Here is a 20,258-nt window from a genome sequence, read left to right on the forward strand (position 1 = left end):
ACACATTTATAATAATGTCCATCAGGACAGTCTATCACTCTCCTTTATTGGGATTATTGAAGGAGTAATATACTCTTATTGCAATATTTACAAAATTCATGCACAGATAAAAAGTAGCTCCTATTTAACTGCTATTAGGTGCGTCAGATAGCTTAGAGACAAGAAACTGTTTTGGCTGTGTTTGATGTTATCAGGTAGCAGTAATCAATGTAACAACATTGCTCCAGGGAGAAGGTTGTAAGGATACGTAGGAAACATCAAAGCTGTTGGTGTTTTTGATAGGTATCAATAAGAGAATGGCTAGGTTAAATGTTTACTTTTCTCCTGTGAAGTAATTTATATACACTTTTATGTTTAGAGGTATGAATATTAAATTAATTAAGGAATTTTTGGGTTTTGTTTTATCATTAAGTGCTGACTATTTAACACATCTTCTCTGCTACCGGCAAAAATTCAAGCATTCCTTCTGATCCAGTAGGTATAAGACTTCCACAAAAAAAGATCAAAGAAGTTCCCAAGAGTTTTCATTACTTTGATAAGGAGCTAGGAGAAGAGGAAAGGCATGAATCTTTGGAATATCCTTGCATGACTGCTCAGAATTAATTGCCTGCAGCTTTTTGAATTTATCTTACTTGACTTGCACTAATAGTCACAATCTTAAAAATATTTTTTTTAAAATAGAAACTTCAATGAAATAAAATTCCAAAATGTATTTTAATAATGTCCCTAGATAAAAATAGCTGTTTATTCATAGAGTCCTCTCCGCCTTGTAGAAGGATCCAACTGGTAATATATTTAGGTCTATCACCAGCATTCTGCTCTTCAGCTGAGAAACAATCAAGTCAGTTTACTGATGGGAACAGGCTTCCCAGGGAAGTGGCTGAGTCACCATCCCTGGAGGTATTAAAAAAGCATATAGATGTGGCACTTAGGGACATGGTTTAGTAGTGGGTCTGGCAGTGTCACATTAACGGTTGGACTTGATGAACTTAAGGATCTTTTCCAACCTTAATGATTCTAAACCATAATGATTCTATGATTCTATGATTTTAGATTGACACTGACCTGAAAAAAAACATTAATGATAAACCCAAAGGAACAAATGAACTGGATTCAAAGCCAATGCATAAAAAAATTAATAATCAGGATAAAATGATCAATACCTGCCTTATGTTATTCTTATGCAGCAGCTATTCCATTACATTCATTCTGTGTAAAAATGCAATTTCAAGGAAAACAAGACTGGATTCTTTGAAAAATGTTAATAAATCCTAATCATATACAAAAATGGGTCCTAGCCGATATAACAGTTTTTGTGAAAACAAAAAAACAATTTGAAACTTCACTTTTCCTTCAGCAGAATGCTAGTTGTGGAACACTATTGTCAACACATGCTTATCGAGCTTTTTTTCCACTTAATTTGTTTTGCTATATAATTTACATAAATGCACCTGTTACTGAAATATGCAATTAAAAAAAATCTAGGTATTCTGGTTTATGATAAAACCCTCCAGAGTGCAGTAATTTGCATAATTACCATAAATGTACCATCAGTAACTAAATTGCAAGTCCCTGCGTTACTCTCTCAGCTCCTATAATCTTCTCTTTTACCAAATCTGGTTCCTATTTTTAGACTATTCAAGAAATTTTCAAGGCTACAGTGACTTTGCTTAGCTTTGGGGTTTTCTGAGCAAAGCAGAAAAATTACTGATTTCATAGAAGCAGGTAATTAGACATGCTGTGTCGGTCACTGAATCCAGCATTTTGCTGTTGCACACAATGCACATCCCTTTCTATTTTTTTGCAAGCAACATGTAAAAAGCAGTTAGGTTTTTTTGCTCCCAAAAAACTTGGAAGGCTATTCGAGAACTTGATTGCTCCACTGAAGAAGAACTGTTTTTAATTTCCATCCTAAACTTAATATGTTTATTTTTTGCATATATAAATGACGGGTATAAACCGGTCTTGATTAAACCAGTCTTGATTACTGCTGCTTAAAATGGCATTTGCTAGTTCACCGAGTCTGGTCCCTTGCTCTGACAGACGGATCATTCCGTGTCTTTCATAAAACAGTTGCAAGGGTGGCAAGAAAATCTCTCCAAAGCAAAGAATGTGAGACTTTATGGAGTCTGAAAAGGAGAAAGTCTGCAGTGTTCTGTCCCTCTACATTCTCTGCCATTCCTTTCCATGGAAGTCTGCATTGCTTTTGTCTCTAAAAGAAGAACTGTACCAGTATTTTCAGGAGTAGTATGCACTCAGAGGTCATCACTTTGAAAAAGTGTATGTTAGCTGTTCTGGGCAAAGCACCTTCTAGTTTTCATCTGTGGAAGAAAGCTAAATGTTTTCCATTGCCTATACAAAAATCCTGGCAAGTCCATCTGGGAGGTTGCTGTTGCATTATAGTTGTTGGCTTTGTGCTTAAGATATAGGGTTGTCTCAGGTCAAGCTACACTCTCGCTCACTGGACCAAAGTTTCATCTTATAAGCATTGTTAACTATAAAAGCTAATTCTGGTTTGCCTTTTTTTTTTTTTTTTTAAAGAATCTGTATCACTATGTCCTTTTGAAATGGAACTATATGATCTAATAAATATAACTAATAGAATCTAAGTAGCAGCTTAGATACAAAGCTTTTTCTTACTTGAGATTGGATCACTTTTACAAGAGGTATGGTGGTCTTAAGTCAATTTTGAGACAGCTTATAGGCCTCTGTGAGAACTATACAGGCACTGCACTTGCAAGGAAAAAGAAACAATTGCATGAGCTCTTAGTGCCACCCTCCCAAGGAAGTATCTCTGCCAGGTTCAGTTACTCCCAGTGGTTCCCAATTCCCACTACTTTGCCATTGTGCCAATGCAAAGAGTCTGAATTCCATTTGTTACTCCAGTAAGTTAAGAGTTGGTACTCTGTGTCAGCACCATTTTCAGCTCCATGACAGACTAATGGGTGAGGTGAGGCTCAAGCCAACAATCATTGAAATCACAGAGCAGGAAGTGTGTCCCATCCCAAAATAACCCTGGCATGGTCACTTGGCCACCAGCCAGTTGTGGTTGGACTTTCACAACAGTGCAGAATAAACTGCCCTCGGGAGCAGTGGGTTTAAAATCACCAAAAATGGTTCCTGCTTCCCTGCAAGCTTCTGCTGCCAGCCTTCCTTGTGCAGGTGCCAGTGACAGCACCAGTGGGGATTCATGGGGATACATCCTGGCTGGAAAATGACCCTGTGCTGTTGGCATAGGGGAAGGCAGGAGTCAGAAGGAGAGGGGTATGCTCTTGAGCTGGTGAAAAAAGTGAACTTCAAATAGGCATTATGACTGAAAAAAGGCACTGTCAGATCAGGGTAAGATCTTCCTCTGTGAGACAGCTCCTCTGGGAAAAACCTTTCAGAGACCTCAGAGCTATTAAAATACCTAAACTAGAGTCTGGTGCCCTAAAAAGACCCACCTGGATTCCAGCTGGTGCCCCAGAAAGAGGTCTCATCCTGCCCCTGGGTCTCCTAGAGATCCTGCATGTTATTTGTCAGGCCTGTGCAAATGTCTTGGATATCCTTGAATACCTCAGATCTTCTAAAATTCTTTTAGATAACTGTTTAAACTCCTGAATGCTTTTATATTGTCAATTTAATTTCATATGTAGATTATATTTTTGGTGATCAAATGAGCTTCTGCTAGTTTACTGAGTACAGAATAGTTCACCACCTGCAGCAGGTTGCATTTCCAATACTAGAAATCAAAAATGATAGAGCAAAACTTATTCTTACCAAATAGATGACAGCAGCAACAATTTTATGGCTTGAAAACTTAAGGAAGACATGTTCTTTAGTCTGTACGTTTTTGATTTTCAATATTCACAAGTCAATAGGACCAAGATGTTGAGCACCTTAAAAAAATTTTCTACTTTCACCTATCTACTTTGTTAGTCAGTGACAGATTTTATTTTCTGTGCTGAGTGTTGCAAAATTTCTTGTAATTTTATTTATATGTGACTGCAAGCTACAGAATGTTATTAAAAATGCAGCTTTCTGAGGGTAATAAAAAAGAGAAGATTAAATATTTTAACTAAATATGCTTCTGTGGTCTTTTTTATAAAAAATTTCAGAATAAAAAGGCTTAAAAAAACAAACCTTCCAATAGATTTGTAAAGTTTTGCTGAGTGTTTAATTTTTAATGCTTCCTGTATATAAGAGGAAAAAGAAATGCAACAAACAGAACTGTTCAGAGAGTACTTTGATCTGGAAAATACCAAGCTGGCAGGTGCAAGAAAAACAACTGACACCAATGATTAATCTGTCCTTGCCACTCTGGTATAAGCAACTCATGCAGACTCACCATCTTTAGGAGAGAAATTATCAAACATTAAAGGGCACAAATCCCCCTAAAAATCCTCAGACGTGCGTTTCCCTTCTTTTTGTAAGGATAAAACAGAAGGAGACCAGTACCAAAACAGAAGGACTGTAGCTCCCCTACTATCCTCTTGTATGATGGTCTTTGTACTAAAAATAGATTGTTTGCAAATGCAACTCAGTCTATTCCCTGCTGAAAGATGTTCCTAGCTCTATCTATTTCTGTGCATTTTTAGCTTAGCACCTTCCCATCAAGCAATGGAGCATGAACAGTTCCTACACTCCTAAGGGCTTCCTGTCTTCCCCGCTATTTAGTTTGGTTTGGCTGGAGGGATCTGGCCCAAGAATGGTGAAAGGAAGTCTGGTTTCAAACTTCTTGACCCTGCTAACACACTGGACATTTTCTCCCACAAATGACTCGATGTTTTCACTTTCAGATAGTAGAGGACTGGAAGACTGGAGAAAAACTCCGTTCAAGAAAGCTGAGCTGACAGCTCTTTCAAACTACAGAGGGCAATAAAATACACAAATCATGCTGAAATTGCCTTGCAAGAGCCAGTTATCTGCTAATCTATTGGGGAAAAAATATCTGCACATGGAAATCATTTGGAGGGATGGGGAAAATTTGGTTGATCTTGATTTAAATCCAGGAGTCCATAGCCAAGCCAATTTCCAGTTGCTCTTAGTGGGATATTGTGTTGAGTTTGTGCGGCATGGTTTGGGTTTGGGGTGTTGGGGTGGACACCTACAGGGATGGCTTCTGTGGGAAAATCCCTTCTACCAGAAGCTTCCCCCATGTTCAACAGAATCAATACCAGCCAGCTCCAGGATGGACCTGCCACTGGCCAAAGCCAAGCCCATCAGCGATGGTGGAAGAGCCTCTGGAATAACAGATGTAAGGGAGCAGTGTTAGATCAAGGGTTGGACTTGATGATCTTGGAGGTCTTTTCCAACCCAGTTGATTCTATGATTCTAAAAGTTACTGCAAAGAAGGAAACTGCAGTCAGAGAAGAGAGGAGTGAGATTATGCGAGAATAAGAGCAGGAGGTGCTCCAGGCATCAGAGCTGAGGTTCCCCTGCAGCCCGTGGTGCAGACCATGGTCAGGCAGCTGTGCCCCTACAGCCCATGGAGGTCCACAGTGGAGCAGAGATCCACATGCAGCCCGTGGAGGACCCTATGCTGGAGCAGGTGGATATTCCCAAAGGATGCTGTGACTCTGTGGGAAGCCTATGCTGGAGCAGGCTCCTGGCAGGAACTGTGGCCCCATGAAGAGAGCAGCCCATGCTGAAACAGGTTTGCTGGCAGGACTTGTGACCCCGCAGTGGACCCCTGCTGGAGTAGCGTGTTGCTGAAGGACCCCATGATCAGACTGGTTTTTAGATTTTTCAGACATGCCAATCCATACTTCTCATTGAAGACAGACACATCTTCCTTCTCCTGGGTTTCCTTGGAAAAACTGATGCTGAAGAATTTTTCTAGGGCTCCAATTCTGCAGATGCCTCTTGTGAAAAGTATTTACTGAGTCTGGGCAACTTGAATTGGTAGGAAAGCAGGGATTTTCTATGGGAAGGGCTGAGTGCTGGCTATAAATAAAATGAATTAAGTACCAAGTTGCTCCTTTCCCCACTAAATACTCAAGACTGAATGAGCTGCCTGCCTCAAGCAGGACACATTCTGGGAAAGTTTAGCAGAGACTGATAGAAGTGCTGAGCTTTCTCCAATCCATAAAAAGTAGAGGGAAGGCTCATGACAACCCTGAGGACTGGGTCTGTAATCAGCCCCATGCTTTGCGGGGTGGAGTTCAGATTCAACCTCAGCAGTTTTTAATAGGACAATTTAGTCCTTTGAAATTTGGTTCTGGTCATTGGAAACTGACTCAGCCACTGTAGGTACACCATGTCTTGGTAGGTCTCAAAGTGTAGGTCTTCAGTTCTGGACTTTTTTTCTATATATGAATTTTCCAACTAGGTCATCACTTAGAAGATAGTAATAAGTGCTCCTACTACTCAGTGACTATTCAAGGGACTCAGCGACTGCAGTGGCAGAACAGTGACAACGTTTTTTACTGCACTAGGAGAGGAAAGCCAAGCCTTGCTCTGGATCCATGCCAATGGCCATTTAAAACCAGACCAACCATTTCTGAGCACCTACTCGTCTGAGCTGGGGAGTCAACTCGAGCTAGATGTGTCACTGTTGATGAACATCATTTATCCATGCTATCTTGATATACAGCACTTCCAGCTCTAATTCTAGATGGATGTAGTCCAGAGTTTAGACCACAAACTTCAGTAAATCTTGAACTATTTAAGATAGAAGTTTTAATATTTGCACTACAATATTTATCAGGTAGTCAGGTCACATAACCCATCTGTTTCCTGAGAACTGAGTTTCTATTGGGAATAATCCCAATTTGTATTTCCATACAAAGCTGTAGTGGCTGAGCATATCCTTGGCAGAAAGCTCTAGTTTAGAATATTTGAGGACATATTTTTTTTGTTTGACTGTGTTCACCCACTGTTTCTACTAAGAGGAATTAAAAGTTTTTTTCCAGTGTCAGCCTTTCTCTGGTTCTGCCACCTCTAATGAATGGTCAGTTGAAGTATTCCTGAAAGACATAAACCCCATTAAACTTGAATCTTCAGTTAGGAAAATAAAATTTAAGGAAATTGTAGTTTGTTTATATTTTAGATGGGTTCTTCAAGCAGACAAATGAAAGACTTATTAATATTCCAGACTTTCTTGTCCATTTCTCTGGTCAGGCCAATGCACACATCTCACAGGCTGATTAGTTTTCTGGCAGTCCTACTTAAAATTACCTTCTTAAGTAATTCTTAAATGCTGTGGTTTATTTACTTCCAGTAGCTATGAGGTGACATGTCCTCCCCTTTAGCAGCAGTAGTTTATACACATGGCTATTTTTTTAACTTATGCATAGCTAAAATGAACCAATCTGTTGCTTTTCAGTGTCCAGCTCAACAAGACAGTGAGTCAGCACACAATCACTTCATTAGGAATGGAAGATGCACAGCATGAAAGAAGAGACTTACTGGTTCAAACTCTAAATAAATAAGCTACACTTTCAGGTTTTTATTTTGGCAATTCATGTAAAATATATGAGTACTTTACTCCTGCAAACACCCAAATATCAAAAATAATAGCTTCACTAATGAAGCACAGCTTTCTTCCCATTGATCTCTCCATTGATTGACTGAAAAAAAAAAAATCAGGTTTTTTTGACACCATGGGATCTCACTGAAAAATTTTTGCTGAAATTTCTATTCTTGATGACTAGCCTGCCAGTGAATAGTCTTGTGGTGTGGGTCTGTGTCTGGGTTTGGAGTATCTAGGTTCACTTCCTCCTCTGGGTTGTGCTTTCCCTCACCTTTTGAAGCTGATCCATCGTGAAAAGAATATTTAACTGTTCAGCTAGGGAAGAGGAGCGTATTATCCAATGTCTTGATGCAGTTTTGGTCAGACATAGAGCTGGGATGAATGAGCAGGTCTGAACACAGGGGCAGGTATGTCCATAATGAATCGAGTGGATCACTGCCTGGCATGCCCTGCAGCATGGCTGCATGCCTGTCAGATGTGTGGATGGATAAATCGAGCTTCTCCCCCTGAGAAACGTCTCCTCCCTTGCTGTGCTGGTGGGCAACAGCCCTAACAGCTCCTCTTGTCAGGTTCTTTCAGTCCTGCTTTTGTTTAAAATGCCTGAAATGGAAATGAAATCTTGTTCTTGGCTGGGAGGTCTTACTCAACACAACACGTTATGTTTTCAAATTTGGTCTATTTCCAAATATTTGTGCTGATACTTACCCACATTTGGCATGGGATATAGAATCCTCTAACCCTCTCTTGGTACAAAAATATAAAGAACATTCTTCAAACCATTCACAAAGACAAATTTGGTTATTTCCAAACTGTAATACTTTGCAGACAAAACTTTACAGATTTGATATACAACGATTTTGACAAGTCTTTTTCCTGCTGGACTTTTGCTACAAACAGGTATATGTAGAAGAACTTAAATACGAATTAGTAACTTTAGTTAGGACAAATACTGCAAATACTATTCAAATAAACAAAATATGCAATATAAGAAAATTTCACAGTTTTTACTTACTTTCTTTGTTTTGTCCATTGCCTTCAGTATGGTTATGTTTAAGTCTTCCAAAACAGATAGAACATTTTCATACTCTCCTAAGTGCTTGGAAAAATAATCTAAAAGAAATAAAAAAAAAATCATCTATTAATTACCTGAAAAATCAATATTTAATTAAATATCAGTTTTACTAACTCTCAATTCAGTTCATTTAATAATGGTATTATTAAATATGTAAATATAAAATGATAAGGAATGAGAATGAAAAGGATAATTTTATTTTTTAATTTGGTATTATTTCTCTGCAAAATCATTCCTGGAATACTTAAAATACCAAAATCAGTATTTCAAAACATTCTCTTTCAATAAATGAGTTGCCAAAATGACAAAAAATTTACAGTATCAATTTGATAGCTGAAACAAACTTATTTTCAAAATATCTACGTTTTCTTTGCCAACTTGATTTTTAGTCCAATAGTCTACTTTACAGGTACTAGCAGGAAATGAAGTTTTCATATGTATGTACTAAATTGAATTATATTGATACAAAAATGAATAATTCTGGTAAAGCCCTTAGAGGAGATAAGATGAAGTCGGGGCTGTTGTGAGTTGTGGTTGGCTGAGACCAGTTGTTTCTATCCAAGAAATTAAGAGACCATGAGTTGGCCAGATAAACTTCTAGTCCCAGCTACTATGATTATATTTTCAACAAGTATGATGCATGCAATATACTTTTTCATGAAAATCATGGAAATAACAAATTGCAGGATGTTCTTGTGTAGCTGCTTAAAGCAAAGAACATTTTAACAGAAAGAGCTGATGTAAAATCAGGGGGCACAACTCAATCAGAGGGATTACAGCAAGAGAAGGAAGCAAACCTGGGAAATCATGACCTGAGTTCCCATTGGTTGATGTGGGGAAATATAATAGAGGGAGACACAGGAAGGAAAAAGTGTGAAAAGGAAAGAAAAAAAATTATATTAAAGCTAGAGACTGTGTTAGACAAGACATTTAGATATCAAATCACCTAGAAAAGCACAAAAAGCAACATCTAAATGGCAGATGGGAAGAACAAGATTAGATAAGGTCTTTTTGAAATAATAAATAGCAATACTTTGAAGCTTTTAAGAGGTCAGCATGAGCTTCTCAGGGGAATCACGAAAGCATAAGTTACCAGGAACACTTCAACATAACCTGGTATTGCTAAGAGGTTGAATGAAAACATATTGTGAATTAATATGTGGATGTTTTTTCATTTAATTTCTCAGGTGAACTGAGATAACTCAGGAAGAGTTGTATAATCACAAGCTCAAACAGGTGTTGAGTAAACTTGGTACCAGATTCACAGATGAGAAACACTCTGGTAGCAGCATATGAAAGATTTAAAAGGCAGCTGAAGCAACTCATATTTAATCAAAACAGACAGCAAACAGAGTCAGTGCTGGATTAACACCCCCCTCAGCCCATCCAGCCTGTAAACCTCCAGTACAATGTCAACAGCAGTAAATCCCTTGTGGAACAAAACCTGTCTTCCTTGGCCAGGTTTATACAATTTTAACCAGATGCTCAACCAGCACTAGTTGTCACAGCCCAATTCACTTCAGATGAGTCTCTTGTCATATATTTGTAAGCCACAGGCTGAGGTACCTCTTAGTGGGTTCTTGGCCATGGGAAGAGTCATCCTGTGGGTAAGTAAATGAGCTTGTTTTCAACTTGACAGTACTTTCAGCTTTTAAATGTCTTTAACATTGTTGACCATTGAAACTTAGCAGGCTACCAGCTCTCCCTCAGAAAAAGGCTGGCGTTGACAAGTATAAATGTTGAGGTTTTTTTTCCTGACATTCTGTGGGAGGACTTGCAAAAATCTTATGTGAATTGTTTTCTGCTGGAAGCAGAACTCCTAAATCAGGGGCTGTAGGATCAGCTGGAGAGCAAACAAGGTGTTGGAGAAATGATTCACAGCCCAGAATAGGGTACAGAAATAAGTAATTGGGCCAAATTCTAGCCCTTGCAAGAGTTTTACTGTCATGAAGGATGATAAAACTTCTCAAACTGCTGTTCTCGCTGGCTCAAGTAGGAGGAAAGCAATGAATTTTCCTCCAGTGGGGTACTAATATGACAATCTTTTTCAAAATTCCTAAAGCAGTCATACTTGTTAAAATGCGAAACTAACTAGAAAAAATATCTCATATGAGAGGGAAATAAGATAAAAGCCATCTCTCTATTTTTCTATGTATCAGAACAAATTTTGAATCTCGGAGAATGTGAAGTACTGGGTAGGAAAAATATTTTCAAAGTAGTTTCTGCACATAGTGGATGATAGAGTCTGAAAATATTATAAGCCATCTGCATTTTCCCAGGAGTTCTTTGAGTGGAAATTATTTCCTGTTTGAGCTACAAAGATTAAACAGAAAAAAATAATCACATGGTATGTTCATTTGCACAGGGCTGCCGCAGGCATAGATTATGTTCTTTCCCAAAAAGGAACTTACCACAGAGTTCTTCTGTGTCAAGATTGCTGGAAAGATAAGAGTATAGAGGGTTAGTGAGCTTAGTAATATTTTTTTTGTTGGATTGGTAAATAGTAGGACTCAAAGATTAGCCTGACTAGGGTATGAAACCCCCCTGCCTGGGCTGCAGCAGGAGTTGAAAGTGCCTGGCCCTTGCTGGCCTTGCTCTGCTGCCTTAGGGAGGCTTGTCTGAAGCAGAAGGCTGCAGCCTTGCTGAAGCTGGTGGCAGGTGCAGCCTCCCTTCATGATCACATTCCCACTGGCACCTTCCTACTCATTAACAACCCACTTTGATGTTCCTTGCCCAGCCTTTGTGCACCATGGTGCAGGGTCACTGCTCCTCAGGCCTTACACATTTGGTCCCAGTTCTGGCAGAAATCTATCTAAACATCAGAAATGTTGGTGGGTTTTTTTCTCCACCTTTCTGCCTGTACTCCTCTTCTGTGGACAGTGGGGCTCAGAGACCTTGGCCCTCCATGCTAAATGAGGAAAAACCCAATAACTTTCTCCCATTTGCAATCCTTCTTGTGCAGTAGTGTTCCATGGGAGAGACAGTACAGTAGGAGGATAAAACCAGACATATTCCATCAGCACTCATAATTTCCAACGCTTTCTGGCCATACAAAACCATTTCACCACTACTAGCTTCAGCAAGATTAGTGATAAGAAAAGTATAGCTGTATTGCCATATTCCCATGCCATTATATAAGTACATAAATGCAGGCAAGTATTCTATACAATTCAAACCTGTTCACTTGGAACAGATTTTGTCTTGATCAACTTTGAAGTGATATTTTCTCTCATAAGCAATATTTTCTCTCTGAGGCCTTAATAGACAGAAGAAAAAAAAATTTGACCTACAGCTCATTACTTAAAGTTAGCATATTGACTTTCTTCCAAGGAGGAGAAGAAACTGATTATTAAAGAAACTTAAAAGCACGAATGTCCTCTTTGAATCTTGCTGAGGGGTGAATATTGAACGGCTGATTGCACTTAGGGTATTTTCACTTATCTTTTTAATGGGATTCTTTAATTGACCTTTTAATAAAATGATGACACAGTGCTATCTTAAAATCACTTTCACCACTGCTAACTTCCATACATCTGGCTTTTATTTCACAAGGGAGAGAAACAGGGAAACTGCAGGATCCTGGGTTATCACAAACTTGCATACTCAGGACTATAAAAACTTCTGAACACTTTTAATTGATAATGTAAATGAGATTTTCACACAACTTTTATTAATTGAAGGTGACCTTATCTGCATTTGAACAGGCCAAGTTAGATGGCTGCCAATGAGACTTGCACCTGATTTTTTTTTTTCCAATGACCTTGGTGGAAGGTACAAAGAAATTCATAGTCTGTAAGAACAGGTGCTGAAGCTGAGAAACTTAACTCTTAGGTCAACAAATGATGTGATGGGAAAAAGTGTCTGCAACTCCTTAAGGCTTTTTACCACAGATCACTACAGCATCAGTGGTCAAATGTGTCTGACCACCCACTCCTGCAGTTCAGCAGTCATTTTTGGAACAGTCCAAGTGTTCACCCTTTGAATGCAAACTGAATTCCCGAAAGCTGGAAAATTGCCTGAGTCAAAAAGCCTTGACAGAATATGATGATGTTAAATGACAGGAGTTTGCTGTTATGATGCCTACTATTTGTTAATCATCCCTTCATTTTCTTCTCTTTCACATCATCTGCCCTAATGCCTTAATGTAAAACACATTTCTGCATTTCTTAATGTACAGTTTGATAACTATGTTTAAAATAGCCTTTCACAGTTACCCAGTCAAATTCATGCTCTTTTCAAATTTCGTATTTGAATCTATTCTCATCCTTGTCCTTCTGCAGTATCCTCAGTACCATGGTACTGATATAGGGAGTAGCTTGGAGGCTTTCAGCATCCCTGTTTTCAGTATGCTGTTAGTCTTATTGGCAGGAGTGGCACAGCTGCAAATGGACTACCAGTGCAGATGGAAAAGTATTTAGGTGCTGAATTAATTTTCAGTTAGAATTGGACATCTGAATAATGAGAAAAATATTATGCAAAGCAATTTTTGCAGCAAGCCTGTGACAGAACACAGAAAAGACACAAAGTACATGGATTTCAGTCTAGCATACTCAATATTTCTTTGTTATAAATACCCTTCATTGTTCTTGGCATCCTCTTTGAAGGGGATGCTGTTCTAGGCAGGGAAGCTATAATTTTGTGCACAGATTATTTCATTCTCTCAGAAATTATAACATGCTGCTTCAAACATGCTGCTTCAAACACAGTTGTGAACAAACCTAGGAGTTCTTTTGCTGCATACAAACAATTTTGCATCCCTGCAAGATGCTACAGAAATAATTAAAGAAATTTGGCTTGTACTTAATAATACAGGAGTGAGGTACACACCAGAGGGCTGTTTCTGTTACTCAGTACTCAGGTTTACAGCAGGCACCTGTTCATCATTTCAGTGGGTACACATGCCAAGGATGCTTCTGCTTAGACCTATAATCTGGAAATGCTGAACATGTTATTTGCGATATTTACTGGATGAATCACATCCAGCCACCAGCCCTCCACTCACAATAAGCAACTGAGGCATCGGGTGTAGCCAAATGTATTCACACTATGTTAGCATGTTAATTTTTTAAGTCCTGCTCTCAATTTGCTTTCTGACTACTAGATGCAGTCCTTCTACGTCTATGCCTAAAATGTTCTCTACGTAAAAACATGAGCTATTTTTAAAGAACTATTACACTGAGCAGTCCTGATCACTGCAAAGTTGATCATACCTGTTGCTCAGTGACAGAAAAATAAGCAAATTCACTTGAATGAACTGTGGCAAAAGTGCCTACTCATGCTACCTCTGGAAGTGGACCAAAATGTAGAACTGCAAAGCAGCTGTGATCTTTTTCTGCCCACCACAGTTAGCTGTGGACTGGGGGCTACCAGGGAGGAGGGAAGGTTAAAGCTATTCCACTCATTCACTGCTGTGGATCCACTGATCCACAACCCCACCCACTGACTTGACACATACTGTTCTCTGATAGGAAAGGCACCTCTAGGCAGAGGTACCAGCAGAAGATGTGGATATTTTCCCTGGACCACAAGAAGAGACAATGATATCTCTTCAGGAGTTATATACAAAGTATGGAGTCTGGCATTTAAAGCAGATACTTTATTGAAGAATCCAATACTATATGAAAGACTTTATGAACAAACCTAATTTAGAAAATTCATTGCCATGACATAGCTGGAGAAGGATAACACTTTCTTCTTCAGATCTCTCTCCATTCTCAGATATGCTAAGGATTTTTTCAGGAGCTTGAACCAACTCTCTTTTACATCCCATTTGCATGACTTTTTGCTAAATTTGGTTTTAGGGAGGAAGGTTCAAAGCTAGTATCACCTGTTGTTAAGTAGAAGTATATAATTTGTGAGTGAAAGGAATTATATATTACTTAAACTATGCAAGGGTGACTGCATAGTCATCCATGGACAATCTTGGCCAAAATGCTCTTTGCAACATGAAAGCCTGCATACCATCCCACTTTAAGTCAGCAAAAAGAGGTAAGTGCTCCAACATTACAGAGTGTTTCACAAAGGAGTCCTATGTGTGCACTTCCAGTTTAGGGGTTTTCTGTCTCACAGCTGCTTTGCATAAGTGAATACATTTCTATTCAGGTTTGTTCAAGGTTTCTTACCACTGGAGGCAAAACTGCCTCCAGGATGTTGCAGTGCTGTGATAGGCCCAGGTGTTGGCCTCTTGTCACAGAAAAGGAAGAAGGAGAGGAGGAAGAAGAAACAGAAGTGGGACAGAGCTCCTGAGTCTGTCCTTGAGGAGGCAAACTTCCTTCTGCCCTGAGGACACTGCAGCTATTCAACTCCAGGTCCAGCTGGACTGTGCATCTGCTGGACCCTCAAAGGCAGCAGCGAGCTTGGCTTTCTGGGCTCTGACATGGGCAGCAGGGTCATGGCTCTTTTAATGTCCCACATCCTGCTGCACTAAATAATTGCCTGGTTTCCTTATGCTTAGCTTCAGGCTAAGTGATAACTTCAGAATCATCCCTTACTGTTCTCCTGTGGCAAGACTGCAGGAGAGAATAAAGTTTTGATTTTTTTCTCCTAAGAACTCATCTGAAAAAACAATCCTCTAGTCCTTTGCATTCAGCAATGATTTATAGGGATGCAATGACTACATAGCTGACAAGTTATCTTAATCATCTGAGCTACACCAGCCTCTGTGTTGCTAAAAGAGGCTTAATAATACTATTAAAACTCAAGGTGTATGTCAAAATCTGTAGAGCATTGTGCAAGGGCTGCAGAGGTATGATTTTTTAGCAGAGTCTGAATGACACAAACCTAAATCAAACACAACATCATGGTGGCTCTTTTGCCACAGGGAACAAATTTCAGAGTTTTTACCCCATAGGACATGTTTTCATTTCTGGTTCTGTCTCAAAATGATTCTTAAAAAAAAACATGAGATTAAATTATTTATTTTTAGACAAACTAAAATGTTACATTGTTTTATTAAACTCCTTGGAAATACACATCTTGATAGAGGTGCCAAAATGTTGTGGTTCTCTGGGAAAGCCAGACTAGGACTAGGCTTTCAAACCACACCTACCATTAAGCAATGTACTCACTGCTGGGAAACCAATGTTATCTTCTGAAGAACTGAAATGAAACACTTTAGGTCAGCTCCATTTAGGTAAATGCAACTGAAAATAGTCATTACCATCTGATTTCCTCAGTGTGAGTGATTCTCACTTGTTTCTGCAGAAAGCTGAATTTCCCATTAAAAATAATCATCCATATGGAAAATTTTGAAGCAAAATTCTATTTGCAGCTTGTCTGTCTAACGAGAGGACCTAGTAGCATCAAGACTGTATAAATCATTCTCAGTGAACTTCTTTTGATCAGTCGTGAAATACTAAAATGAATAATCAGCTCACTCTGACCAGTATCTTGCCTTTGTCTCTGTGCTTCATTTTCAAACAGATTTCTGTAGCTATTGTCTGAAAAATCTGATAGTTAAAGCCAATAGTTGCAATTACAACTCTTAAATATTAGCAAACATACCTTCCTGATGTCAATGCTGAACCATGTGCCTGAAATCCTAATTTAACGTAAAAGAACCATTTTTAAAAATGGTCAAAAGCCAATAATTATATTCCTCTTGCATTTTTTTTTTGCATTCAATAATTCCTTTTTAGAAAAAAACCCCTTTTCACTCATCTGCAGTTCACCTAATTAAAGAGCCTGCCTGTATCTCATATCCTTTTAAATAGATATTTTATTTTCCTAATTGTTAGAAGTTAATTATTTTTTTTCTATGTATTTGTATTGAACTGTGAAAGATCAGCAATACCAGGAGACCAAAATACACCTTCCAACTAACAGAGAAGAAAGCCTTACAAGGCAGAGATAATTAGTATCCTTAAACCATACTTAAATTACTGAGGTTTTGTCACTATTATCTTTACAACCAGAATGTTAAAGGAAGCATTCTGGTCCATAAAATATACATTTCATTTTAGTTTAGGTGCACAGTACTGGGCCACAGGCTAATGCAGTCAGATGGGTTCCTACGACTGCAGGGACAATGCTAACCAGCTTCTTGCTCTCAGACATCCAGCTGGCATCCTTTCGGAGTTTGCTGCTAGGGCAGATAATCTCAGCACTTCTCTTTTGACCCAAGGGAAGAACTAGGGCTCAGCTAATGAAGACCTGGACAGGTGGGAGGGAGGTGGATTCACTTTGGGACTGAGTCCTAAATGTAGATGTCTGTGTGTCCAATCTGCCCTGCCAGCCAAAGTACCCCCAATATATTCAGTGGAATTGGAGGGTTTTAACTGAGCAGCTAGCAAGAGACTGAGTAGTAACTAGATATAACATATCCAGAACACCTAGTGTTCCTTCAAATGTTCTAGCATTTCTCTTGCCACCTATGTCCCAGCTGCTTCTCCTGTCATCCTTTCCACATTAGGCTGATTTTCAGGTGCAAGCATCTTAAATGCCTAATATCTGGGCAACAGAGCTGAAGCCTATGTGAACAGCATCACATCTTAGGTGCCAGTGACTTCACTGACCAAGAGGGAGCCTCAGACTCCCTGCTGACACATACACATGCAAGTGTAGATGTGTCTCCATTGTGCCAAGTCACATCCTGACATGCAGTACATGCAGCATGATGGACTCTCCCTAACACCCAGCATAAGATCAGTGCTGCAGGTGGCCAAGGCTTTCAGGTCCTCACCAAACTCATCTCTGACTTGTGCATAGTTTATCTTGTGCTACACACAAAGGTTTAATGGGACCTCCCTACCTTTGGGAGGGTGCCTGTGCCCCAGGTCCTGAATAGTTTAAGCATCCCTCCTACCTTGTAACTAGGGTCCTGACTGAGGACTTCATTTTACTAATGAGTAAAGTGAGAAGAACAAGTCTGATTCCCCACTGACTCCTGTGAGTCAGTAATCAGTGAAGCATTTATCGCTCTATTTCTCCAGCAGTGCTGCAGACTGAATCCCCTTGAGATCCTCTGTGTATCTCTTAGTTTGTAACTTTGCCAAATATTCTCATTATTTTCTGACAACTTTTCCCTGAGGATGCCATTAAGCAAAAACAATTTCCATGAAAGTTATGAGTGGGAGAAGGAAGGGTGAAGGATAAGAGTTAAAAAAAGGGATGTTTACATTTGCAATGACTGCTAAAACTTATTCACTAAACCATTAACCATGTCAAGGATTCTTGCTCTGCTGAAACACAAGCTCATTAGAGTTGACATTAAAATTAAGCAGAGGCCAATTTACCATGGAAATGGGCTTTAAAATTCTTCACCCCTTAAGCCACTAATTCCAAACTTTTCCTGCATACTTCACTCCATGTATAAAAAGACCTGTGTTGCTGATACTTTTCTCTACTTTCAGTACAGTTATTCAGGCAATAACACATGTAAGGAAAACAGCTGTATTTCTTCAGAACTGCCTCTTCTGAAGTCCAGCTGTCCTTCAACACTGTCTTGCATGAAAGCTGTTTTGCTTTCACTTAATAACCAGAATGCTCTTAGACAGCAGAGCATTAGGTCTTCAGCTCTGAAATTATTTCAGCTCATGTCATCCATGAGCTGTGTGTTGTCACCTTCCTTGTCAGCCTCAGGAAAGACTTCTGGTGCCTTTGCAGCACTTGCACTTGCAATACCCTTCCTGTTGCTTCCTGCAGAGCCTTGCTGAGCACTATATGGCTTGGAGCTAAGATTCTGGGGGAATACAGGGGAGATGAACCACGCGGAGAGTAACTTCAGACTCACAGAACTCCAACATGATTAACTCAGCTTTGAAGTAGAGTGCATTGAGGTTTTCTGAAGTCCTAGGACAAGCACTGACCAGCTCCAGACTGAGACATTACAGGTGTATAACATGGATGTCATGTCAAATAGATGTCAAATCAGAATGCAAAGATAAGCTCTTCCTCTTGTCCCTTCCCAGCTCACAGCTATGCACTCATGTTGGCCTAGCTCATGCTGTGGGGGCTTGGCTGCTACTCAACACACCGTGGCCTTGGATCTATCTCTTGGAAACTTTATGCAGTGAAAACTAAATCCTACTCATGTATTTTTCCTGCTGATTATGGTCACTGCAACACCAACCTTTTACTTTGTAAGAAGATGACACCGGATTGCACCAAATACCAAGGTGCAGAGATCTCAGTCAGGCAGACACAATCTGAATTACCGGGAAGTTAAAACATCTGTTATTTGCTCTGCTATCATACTGGAAATGGTAATTACTCATTTTAGCAGTCTTCCACAGCCTATCTGACTGACATTAGAGCCTGTGTAACAGGAGGTTTTAATACATGGTTAGTTTAGTCCCCTGAAAAGTGTAAGTCTTTTATACTTTGAATATTTTATTGAAAGATTGTTGCAACAGAGCTGAGAAGGGAATTGAGATTTCCTGAGCTTGTGGCCCATGGTTATCACCCCGAGGCCACATCTCCTTTTTTATCTTTAGGCTTTGAAGTACAAAAACCCGTGCACACAGACAGTGAGGTTTGGAATGTCAGCAGAGTTAAAAGATTTAATGCAGGTGGAAACACCCCAAAGTCTGCACTTGTGACACGCTGGGTATGAAATCTTGAGATGCTCCAAGAAATGAACTAAGGGATCATGACACGCTTCCCTAGCCATCTGTCCCAGGCATTTGTGTATAGTGTGAATCACTGCATAATCTCAATGCTAACAAAATATTTCTGAGATAGGGAACTACAGTCTGCATTTTGTAAATAGCGAAGTAAAATAGAGAGAAGATAAATGACTTGCCCAGACTTTGACAGTCTTTATTTTAACTGGATAAGAGAGACAAAATAATCTGTACAAATCTTCTACTACTAGCTACACAACTGAGTAGAATTCCTTACCCTCCCCTACTAAAAACAAGCCATAAACTACTTAGGACTTACAGGCACAAACCTGGATTTTCATTTAATTCCCTTGGATAATTTGCAAGAGAAAACATCACAAAACAGATGGTTTTGGGATTGTTGATATGTACATGATTCTCCTAACACTTACATTACAACACTTCCCAAGGTTCACTGAACATTTTGCTACTTTTCTTAGCCAGATTGTTAGTTTGAGACATTTTTTGTAACCTGCCCTTTTCAGGAAATGGCAGCGAGTAAAGTTTTTGCTCCTTATTATATCTGCTTCATGTGAGTTTTGCTGGAAAGCTATACTTACAAGGAAATTATATTATACTGTCCGAGTTGTCTCTCTTCACTATATCCATTTGATATCTTGCTGTCTGCCTGCCAGGATTCTCAAAAGCTTTCAAAGGGCCTAAGGGAATGCCTTTAAAATGTATTTGGTTCTGTTAGAGAGAAAGATCAAGCCTTGTAAAATACTTTTCAGCTGCAAAGTCAGCTAAAGCCTTTTATCAGTTAAAGACTTCATGAAAAAACATACTCAAAAAGCTTCTTGTTGTTGCTTTAAATCTAAGCTTCAACTATGTTTTCTTACCTAAATCTAGGTTGTACTCTCTAACATAAGTTAACCCATCAATAGAAAGCACTCCTTCTGTTTGGAAAAGGTAATTTAGTAGGTTGCCTAAGTCTTCCACCTGTTCGATTCCCTGAAATACATGAAAATATGACTCTTCACAGTACATTTTCTGTGACTTTTGTGCCTAGCTTTTTGCCAGGCTTTTCCTGGACAGTGAGAATGATTTCTCAGATGGCTGCTGTGACGGTTTTGTTACCCATTCTCAGCTAATAACTCTAACATTCAACAGTTGTATCTATTCTTCAGGTGTG

General features: G+C 39.2%; 1 protein-coding gene across 1 annotated transcript in view; it reads right to left on the bottom strand.

The window, feature by feature from the left end:
* The window catches only part of NECAB1 (N-terminal EF-hand calcium binding protein 1), a gene marked incomplete at its 5' end in the record, with an annotated part of 54,379 nt that overhangs the window by 23,298 nt on the left and 10,823 nt on the right, over positions 1-20,258 (bottom strand). The window contains 2 exon segments of the mRNA XM_018076136.1: positions 8,466-8,563; positions 10,937-10,962. Of these exon segments, the coding sequence (XP_017931625.1) occupies positions 8,466-8,563; positions 10,937-10,962 (124 nt within the window).

The sequence above is a fragment of the Manacus vitellinus genome, unplaced genomic scaffold (assembly GCF_001715985.3).
Source record: "Manacus vitellinus isolate BGI_N305 unplaced genomic scaffold, ASM171598v3 scaffold_1_pilon, whole genome shotgun sequence".
Taxonomy (NCBI): domain Eukaryota; kingdom Metazoa; phylum Chordata; class Aves; order Passeriformes; family Pipridae; genus Manacus; species Manacus vitellinus.